Genomic DNA, 10,186 nt, shown 5'->3' on the forward strand with positions numbered 1-10,186 from the left:
CAGTAGAGGAGCCTAGTGTAACTGACGGCGTAGTAGAGAAGACAATTAGTGTAGAGAGGTCACGGTGGCATTGGGTAAGGCCGTAAATGGGTACTGTTGGTTTGTTAGCTTCTTCAACAACCATCATCTCCATGTTAATCCACCCCTCCAACCAAAAAGGAAAAAAAAATTACCTAATCTCAAAACCCTAGAATCTCAACACCATTTTTAGTCTCTTATTTCATTTTTTATTGTTCCAAAATATTAGTCCATTTTTTTTTTATAAAAAAAGGACTAAAATAACGTATATATATATATATATATATTTATTTTGCCATTATTTTAAATTCATTAATAATGACAATTGGTGTTCCAACAAAAAAATAAATAAATAAAGTTAGAGGGTAATTTTTGAAAGTTAGTATTTTTAAAATGTAATAATTGTACTACCAAAAAAAAAAATAGATTCTTCAAAATGGACTAATATTTTGGATGGAAGTAGTAAGTTTATAGTGACATATGTGAAAAGACAAAAGAAAAATAAGAAAAAAATATTTTAATTTAAAAAGAGGATAATATTATTTTTTATCTAAATGACTAACAAATTATTATTTTTAGCAAAATGCTACTTTTAACCTATTTTTCAAAATAGGCCTAAGGGTTATGTGAATTAAAATTTTAAGAGAATCTAATGTAATTATATTAAATCTATGAAAATTATTGTATTATTTTTTCAAACTTTGAGAGAAATCAATTTTATTTGCCCAAAAAATTATTAATATTATTTTCTTTCTTTTCACTTAAATGATATGTTATTGTTTTCATCACTAAACAACAAATAATATGAAAACCCAGAAATCAAACTAATCCAACTTGTGTGTGATTTGATTCCGATTGTAATTGAAGTGATTATAAGAAGACACTTTAGGGTTGTTTGTTTCAGCTTTTCAGAGCTAACTTATGACTTTTAACTTTGAAAAAATTATTTTGGACTGTTTGGTTAAACTTATTTCAAACAGCTTCTGATTCTAACAGCTTATTTTAACTCAAAAAAACTGATTCTGAGAAGCTGCTCACCCCTTATTTCTGATTATCAGCTTCTGCTGTGGACATGTTAATTTATGGTTATACTCTTAATTTTTTTTTTTTTTAAAAAAAAGAAAAAGACCCAAATGTACTATAGATTATTATTATTTTTTATGAGAAATGTAGACAAACAAAAAATAAAAATTAATTGAAAAAGCTATTTCACAGCTTATTTAACAAACACTACTCAGTAACTTAAATCTATAATCCAACAGCTACACCAAACAGATTAACAACTTCTGATTAAAGTCATAATCTATAATCTGTTAAGTTATAATTTATAAACTGTTTTAACAGTTACACCAAACGGGGCCTTTAAGTGCTAGTGTGGTAAGATATATATTTGAGTCCATAAAATGACATTAACCTTCTATAATGATTTAATTCTATTTTTTTATAAGCTTTAGATGACAAGTGATTTAGGCTTATTTTGACAATTAAAAAAAAGAAGAAGTTAGTTTATTGATTTATTTAGATCATATAATCACTTTACTTTTTTATATAATTTTTCAAAAAAAGTAAATTTTTTTTTTCTTTCTTCCCAAAATTGGCCTAGGATTGTTTTGGGAAGTGTCAAAAAAAAGTTAATTTTTTTACAAATTACAAAAAAAAAATGTACAAAAAATAAAAATAAAAATAAAAATAAAGAAATAATATGATATAAATAAAGCAATAGCTCAATAAATCTTTTTTTGACACTTCTCCAAAAAGACCTTAATGATTGGAGCTACTTTTATCACCACGTTCTTTGAAGATTTCATACTTATCTATATATACATGCAATCCTATTTGATAGTATCATTTTAATTGGCTTGTGTTTGTAAAATTGTTAATTATTTTTGAAAACGACTTTTTGCTTTAAAAAAGACCATTTTCTTTTATAAAAAAAATGAAAAAATTGGTTTTAATTTTTTTTGAATTTGAAAATATGAAAAACAAATATGATAAAATGGAAAAAGAAAAAAGGACAAGAAAGATACAATAATAACCAGGCCAAAGAATGATGGGGGGAGATGATGTCAAAGAAATGGGAAACATGTGCTTTTACTGTCTCCCAGGAAAGCTGCAACATTGCTCAAAAAAATGGGTCAAACAAGTAACCAACCAAACCCAAACTCATACCCAAACACTATCATTATTCCCTTCCCTTCTGAACGCACGAGCTACTTACGCTACCTTAATTATTGGGCAAATTACATCTGTGAGTTTTGAAAAAAAATATCTCTTACCTATATATGTGAACATTGGATTTAAGGGTTTTTTTAATTTTTTTTATTATTTTAACTTAGGATTGAAAAATCTCGTTTAAGATATATTTTTTAGATTTGTTTAATTTTTATGAGAAAAAAATAAAATAATTATGATTTAGATGTGACATTTTATCTTATTGACTTTTTAATCTAATTTGTCTTTTTTTTGACTAAAATAAGTTCAAATTTTCTTTTCATATTACGTGATAAATTTTTATATATTAAAATAAAAAATTAATATATTACAATACAAGTAAGGTTTGAATATAAGATCTTATATTTCATTAAAAACACATTTACTATTTAAGCAACTTAAATATTATGATATAATTTTTTTATTATTTATTTTTATTCTTCTTTATCTGAATTGTATACGCATCGCATATGTCATCCGCTAATAGTTTTAAAATAAGAAAAATTATTAATTTATCTTTTAGTAAAGTTAAAAAAATAAAACTTACGGATGATATGAATACACAAAAATAAATAAGATAAAATATATATTTCAATATAAAAGAGACAATAATTTCTTTATATATATATATATATATATTTATTCATATGACTAATAAATTTTTAATAAATATAGGGTCAAGTGCCAAATGAATTAAATTTTGAAAGAATCTAATATAATTATGTTAAACTTGCAAAGTTTAATGTATTTTTTCTAAACCTTCATAGATGTCAATGTAATTTACCATTAATTATTAATACCCAGTCTCTATCTCTGTTTTTGGAGTTCGATTTTATTCACACTTTACAAAATATAAAAATAAAGAATAATACTATATGCATTAATTAGTGTATTAACTAGTGTACTAATAGATGATGTGATATAATTTAAGAAATTTGTAGTATTTGTAATTGTATAATGAGTGGAGTCAATAATAATATCATAATTAGTGTTGATACACTAGTTAGTACACTAATTGGTGCATGTAGCACTACCAAATTTAAAACTCTTACGCAACCTTGACACTTAAATGTCCTATCTTAGACCACTTGGAGAAGAATAATGTTATATGTACCAATTAATGTACACACTAGTGTACTAGTAGATGATATGTCATCATTTGTATGGTTTTGAGTATTTATAACTTGTATAATGAATGTGGCCAATAATTATATCATAACATTAATTGGTACACTAGTGTGTACACTAATTGGTGCATGTAGCACCACCGCTTGGAGAATTGAATATCCTATCTTAGACCGCTTGGAGAATTGCTCAAGCTAGGATTTCATAATTCTGAATCAATCAAAATGCATATTTTATTGAATAATGTTATATGTACCAATTAATATACTAACACTACTAAAAAAAACACTTTTTGCGACCGCCACATGCCGTCGCAAATAATAAAAATACAGTCGCAAAAGACTTTTTGCGACTGCCTATGCGACCGCAAATAGGGGACGCAAATGTGGGGGTGGCAAATACTTTTTGCGACGGCAAAACAACGGTCGCAAATTATTTGCGACTGCCTAAACTACTTTCTGCGACAGCTATTTTGCCGTCGCAAAAAAAATAAAAAAATAAAAAACACTTTTAGCGACCATTGTTTACTGTCGCAAATAATTATTTATTAAAAAAAAAACATATATGAGTTTGCTACAACAAAAAAAAATCAATTATAAGCACCAAACAATATTTTTGTAAATGAAAAATAACAAAATTAACAAATTAATTAAATTTATAATAGACATTATCCATTAACCATCCTTAAATACACTGTACTAAAAAATTCAAGTCTTCAAAAAAAAAAAAAAAACAACATAATCTTTGGCTCCCAACATCAACGGCTCGATCATATCAACTATTCCCTCAACAAAATCTGCAAAAACATATATCAAACTTGACCAGAAAATTTAATGCACTTCAATGTGTTAGTTTAGCTTGAAATAATCAAAATAAAACTATGTCATAGTGACCTCTCTCTGTAGCAGATTAGTTATTTGTAACAAGAGTTTCAATTACCTTGAGAGCAACTTCAGGCTTAACTATGGGATCACTTAATCCCCCAATTTTGATCTCTGATATACTAAGCTTCACTGGTTTACATGTGAAAAAAACAAGAGTAAAAAAAGAGAGAGAGAGCAAGGAAGAAAGGTACCTTCCCTATTAAGAACGTAGAGTCATCAATTAGAAGCTTTCCCCTTTTTGATGCAGTATCTTGAGCTTTATGCACCTGTAGAAAAGTCATATTCTGTCAGTTTACTGTTGAAAATGCCCAAGGATCTTAAAATTTCAGCATCCAAAGAACCAAACTTAATTTCTATATCAATCTCTGGTGGCTGCCTTTGGAAGGACTTGATTTCATCTTCGGTGAATGAACCAAATACCAACACTTGCAAGTGATGAACAATCAACAAAATCACAAAAATAGCATGTAACAAAGGCCTACATAATGCAACTTTCTACCGTGCATAAACAAAACAGTAAAAGATTGAATTGGAAAGCCATTCCATTATCAAGACATGACAGAAACTCATCTCATTGTGTGAGAAAGAAATTTGATATGAGGTAGTCAAAGGGGTTAACAAACAGTGGTAAATGAACCCTCTCAAAAGTGTACTCTAGGCAATGCCTACATGACACCCAAAGGGAACAAAAAGAGGGTTTTGCATTAATACCATCTTGAAAACTCCATATCACATGAGAGAATAATTTGGAACACCAATATAATTAGAGAAGGACTATGCTTAACTCTGCTACCAACCAAGCATTAGTGGGGAAAGAGGAGGAGATACGGAGTTTGAAATCCTTTACTATGAATTGACAGCAACTCATGAAGTAGACACAAGTAATCCCAGATTACCATATCAGTTACATACTCCACAACAATGTCTTCCACCAGTGATCCCAGTTTACCATATCAGTTGATGATGCATGTTCTGTTCGAGCAAGACCAGCTCTCAAGATAGGAACAGTCTGCAAAGCTAAATAAATAGTGCATCAGATGATGACAACCGAAAAGCTATACTCTTCCAAGATTAAATAATTCCTAAAGAAAAAAGGTAAGAAACCGAAAAAGCTTCCAACGCAACTCTTTTTTAACCACCTCCTATAACAAACAGACTCCAAATGTGTCAGACTCCCAAAATTACTCATAGTCCAACAATTCTATTATGGGCCTTGTTACAACTGATAAACAGGTTGCAATTGACTTCAAAGAAAGAGTTGTTCACATAATGTTATTATCCCCTATAAATCAATGATTGTCCAATTTTCTAAGTTCTGTATTAGACCCACATAATATACTATTTTTTAAAGTATCCATAGCATGAATATTGCTTGAAAATAAATAACAGGCATCGAATATTAGCTCACCAGCCAATCTGTTGATGCTTCATACATAAGCAGCCTCCCTAACTCAGCCATGGCATTTTCTGTAATGATTATAATCATACATTACATTAATGTATCAATAGAGAAAAAAAAAAAAATTGAAGTAATGGGAAAACAAATACAATATTTTTGAGCAACAAAAACCATAACGAACACATGAACATGAAATATTTTGGAAACTGAATCTAAAGAAGGACATAAGGTTGTACTTCTTCAAATGGTTTGTCTAAATCCTTTACTCAACTCAACTAGCTTTCGTCCCAATTACTTGAGATCGGTTACATGGATCTATTTACTCCAATTTGGTTCTTTTTAGGTCATATCATTACTTAAATTTAAGATATTCATGTCCTTTCTTATCACATCAACTCAAGTTCTTCTTAGCATTCCTCTATTTCTTACATGCATGTTAACTAGTCATGTGGATCAAATCACTTCTCCTTACATGCGCGTTATCTAGTCTATGATGCTTGTGACCAAAGTAGGATCAAATCAATCATCCTTACAGTTGTGTTAATTAGTCTATGATGCACGTGACCAAACCATCTCAAACAATTGTTCATCATCTTATCTTCAATTGGTGCCACTTTTCATCGAACTTCCAATTCAATGACATTTTCTGTTGCAAGACTATTGATGCAACTACATGTGGTCATTATTGTAACAAAGTATTAAAACCTTTTTTAAAGGTATAATTGAGAAGTAGGGATTAAAAAAAATATTACCAACAAGCACTTCATTTCCCCTCTGTTTCCGCCCAATTTTAGGGGCAAGATAAATGCTCAAAATGTGGGCCCTGTCTCCCCTCACAAGACAATCATTCTTGAATTTGACCGGCTTCTAGTAATTGATCAATAAGGGAATTTGAATTTTGCTACTTAGATGGATCGAAAAAATTTAATGTTAAATTTGATAATAGCTAAGCTGTAAAATCTATGAAGTCCAAATGTGGAACAAGTGTTAGTATAGTAAATGATGGTCATGAATCACCACAGCTGAACTCAATCTGCAAGTGGCAATTAAACAAAGACTTATAGATGCAACCAAGTTTAAAAAGCAACAAATTCAAAAGGCTTTGATTTCATGTTAGGCAAGAAGTCTGTGTTACCATTGATGGGGATAAAGGCAGCTGCACTAAAATATTGTATAGACTAACAATAGTGCCTATTGCTATCACTTTTGGAATCAAATTTTCAGTAAACATGGCCACTATTTTGGGTTTTGGGTTGGGAATTTCCAAAGTAAAACATTTTATTGTTCGCCACATCATTTTGGGTTTTGGGTTGGGGGGGGATGGGTATGGAGCATTTTTCTATTTTCAAACACATAATATCACCTGAATATGTTCTTGTGCATAGTAATTAATATTTCCAAAATAAAATAGTGCAAAATCACTTTTCTTGACACACATTTCCTATGCACTGAACATTCCCGTGTTCGTAACTGATATTTCAAAAGTAAAAGAATGCAAAAATCACATTGTTTGAACAGTATCATATTATATTTAAAGTTCCAGATTTATTTTTCTAATAAAGCTACCAAAAAATAATCCTTAAGAACCTGGAATATAAGACCATCTGCTGCATGTGAAAGTCTTGGAATAAATTCCTTTAAAAGCTTAGTAACTGTAGACAGCAAATAAAAATCCTTCCTCCTCACCTGACAAAGCAAAATAAATAATCAATAAAAGAAAAGAATGCAATGATTGAAAATAGAATTGAGGGCAGTTAATGATCTCTTGTTCCCCCTTTCATACCCTGAATGACTCCAAGTCGTATCTGTAGTATGGATTTCTGCTCTTGTACAAAAAGTCACGCTCACTGTTTCGAGGTTTGATCATGATAAGATTCCATCTGTAACTGCCTCTGTAACTGACTCTGCATTTCCACAGTTCCCTCAGTCCAAGCTTCATCAGTTCACTCAGTCCAAGCCTCATCAGTCACTGCAGTAGCTCAACTGCATCTCAATAGTTTACTCATCAGTCACAGCAGCTCCCTACTGCATCAGAATCAGCATTGATATGTTGTCTATCACAGTCCTGTATTGATAGCAGTCCTCATTATAATATCTGTAACAGTTGTAAAGTTTTTTAATTAGTTAGAAGTGTTTGTTAGTGAATTAGTTAGTTAGTGTGTGTTAGTTATAAATATCATCTCTACTGTAATGTAATCATTGAGTGCAGAAAGTAATGAAATAAATCTTCATCTTCCACAGATCACTTCATTTTCAAGTATAATCCACCGTTCACTGAATGGTCGCTGTAATGATATTCAAAGACCAAATTATTCACCACCAGACAATTTAGAACCAAATAAGAAAAGGAGGGGGAAAAAAGAAGAAAAAAGAAAACAGGAACATACAACCACACATTAACCTACTATGAGATTCTGCGGAGTTTAGAGAGAAGTTATCAGGGAAATAATACTAAAGGACCAACTGTTAAGTCTTTATAGCCTATAGACACCTGACATTGTTTAAAAACTTCAATGCGTACTTTTACATTTCAGAGAAGGCTAACTATTCTAAGATAAGCAGCAGTGAGGTGAAAACTGCTCTTACGAAAAGACTTATGGGAAAAAACAAACAAAACAAAAAAAAAAAAAGTCAAAAAGACTAACTGAACTACTCTTTGAGAAGGAATGATGGATCCACCTGTTGCAGACCACATGCCTATGTTCTAGCATGGAGTAGAACTCCACATCAACATGTAATCAACAGATACTTGCAATTTAATAATATATGGGAGTAAAACTACATTATACAAGTAGAATAGCCTTTTCAATTGGTATAGCCACCATATATGATATGTCTAACCTCCATAATAAACACTTGGTTAATTGCTATCAGATCATAAATAAGGTATCTTCTGTCCTGCTTTTGCGTCTTTGGCTCAATGTCAATTACCATCTCTCCATCAAGTAATGTATAGTGATGCGTCTTCTCAAATATACCCTGACAACAAACAACATACATGAAAAAGGCCATCTAACAATTTTTTTAATTTAATGAATTAATTGATTTATTTGGAAACCAAAAACATTCTTAGGATAGAGAATATGAATATGGCATATTGCATGATTACCTTATTTGTGCTTTTGCAAGGAAACCGCAACTCAACCTTTTGGAAACAAAAATTTCTATCAATCACGTAACACCCATCCCAAGTAATTAGCATCATATATCGTGTTCCATCAGCTTTCCATGTGGCATAGTAATATCGCTGCCTTAAAAGTTGTAAATTGTCCAAGGTAGTACAGGTTGAGGAACCCATCCAACAGTAAAGAGAGATCCTTCCAATTAGCTCTGCACGTTCTTTGTTCTAAATATAATCAACAAAGTACCCAAGCTCCATCTTGTGAGTATTCCTCTTTGAAATCAGTGAAGAAAATGAGACTGTATAAGGAGAAAGTTCATTCCATACCTTATAAATGCCTGTCCTACTGAGCCAGACAATTTGATCCAGAAACAAGAAAGTAGACAACAGTGCATTTTTGGACTGAGAAAAAAGCAAAGTGGTAAGAAAATGACAAAAAAGTAAATCATGTGTAAATTAATTAGAAAAACATTCAGTCAGCAAACCATTTTGTACCTTTCCCAGCAAAACAAGGGGAAGGGGTGTTCCAGGAGAAGTTGGACTAATGAGCGCGTGCAGATCATTGACAAACTGCATAAATAACAAACCTAAGATAAGCCCAAGAATAAAAGTGCCATACAGATATGAATTCAAATCAGAATTATTTTTTTCCCTACTGATTTTCCCAGAAAATTCTTCATCTAACCTTTTGAGGTCAGCTGTCATTTCACAGCATGAATAACAAAACAGTTACCCTTATACACCAAATAAATGGACATTAAGCAAGAATAAATATAGAAAAAAAAAATTCTCCACAATTTAAAGGTACTTAACTACGAGACCAGAGAAGATGAGTGAAAAAGACAATTTTATTACCAAAAGATGCAATTAAGCCTGACCTTGAAAAGACGGAACACTTTCCGTGCCAAGCTAGTTGATTTGCCAACATTTTGGGCTGTGCCAGGCTCTCCGTTACTCAAGTATTTTGAACCATATTGTATTGCCCTGCATATCTTGTCCCTGGCTTCGGCTTTGTTCAAATACAGAACCGCAAGGCCAAGCTCTGCTCTAGCTACGTCCAATGTACTCATTTTTTTCTTATCGTATCTGCAAAGTCAAGGTACATTCTTATTTAACTCCAGAAATCCAAAGAAGTAAACAACCAACAGACAAACCATGCAAATTTCACATTGAAACAACTAAGCAGGGAGATGCAAAAAAAAGAGACATCAATGGAATGGCCAAAAACCTAATAGCCTAAATTGAAGGATACATATGCTGAGGCAATGTGTACTTTTCAAGAGATTGATTAAGAAGGCAAATGAGAAAGAGATGATCATGATCCTATTATTACCTCTAATGAAAGATTCAGCAGTGTTAGTTAACTCTCATCAAAGACCTCGTGCAAAACGAGTGAGAAAGAAAAATCCACGAAACATCAGTCAACAA

General features: G+C 31.2%; 1 protein-coding gene and 1 long non-coding RNA gene across 4 annotated transcripts; both read right to left on the reverse strand.

The window, feature by feature from the left end:
• Positions 1–3,991: 3,991 nt before the first annotated feature.
• Positions 3,992–5,247, reverse strand: LOC145804547 (uncharacterized). 2 transcript variants are annotated; one of them, XR_014346531.1, is made up of 3 exons: positions 5,024–5,247; positions 4,430–4,504; positions 3,992–4,150 (listed from the first exon to the last, which is right to left on the reverse strand). It is a non-coding gene; the product is annotated as an uncharacterized LOC145804547 (long non-coding RNA). The 2 variants fall into 2 exon arrangements; XR_014346530.1 differs by lacking the exon at positions 5,024–5,247 and having other exon boundaries at positions 4,430–4,568.
• Positions 5,248–7,194: 1,947 nt separating this feature from the next.
• LOC114316576 (peroxisomal membrane protein 11C-like) lies at positions 7,195–9,881 on the reverse strand. Of its 2 annotated transcripts, XM_082898869.1 has the most exons (7): positions 9,637–9,881; positions 9,254–9,328; positions 9,086–9,160; positions 8,747–8,983; positions 8,479–8,616; positions 7,421–7,732; positions 7,195–7,323 (listed from the first exon to the last, which is right to left on the reverse strand). In XM_082898869.1, exons 1-6 carry the CDS (start codon positions 9,826–9,828, stop codon positions 7,724–7,726), a joined length of 726 nt encoding a protein of 241 aa, XP_082754995.1. In that variant the 5' UTR covers positions 9,829–9,881; the 3' UTR covers positions 7,195–7,323; positions 7,421–7,723. The 2 variants fall into 2 exon arrangements, with proteins under 2 accessions (XP_082754995.1, XP_082754994.1); XM_082898868.1 differs by lacking the exons at positions 7,195–7,323; positions 7,421–7,732 and having other exon boundaries at positions 8,428–8,616.
• Positions 9,882–10,186: the final 305 nt, after the last annotated feature.

This window comes from Camellia sinensis, chromosome 12 (assembly GCF_055761805.1).
Source record: "Camellia sinensis isolate YWXY chromosome 12, ASM5576180v1, whole genome shotgun sequence".
Lineage (NCBI taxonomy): Eukaryota > Viridiplantae > Streptophyta > Magnoliopsida > Ericales > Theaceae > Camellia > Camellia sinensis.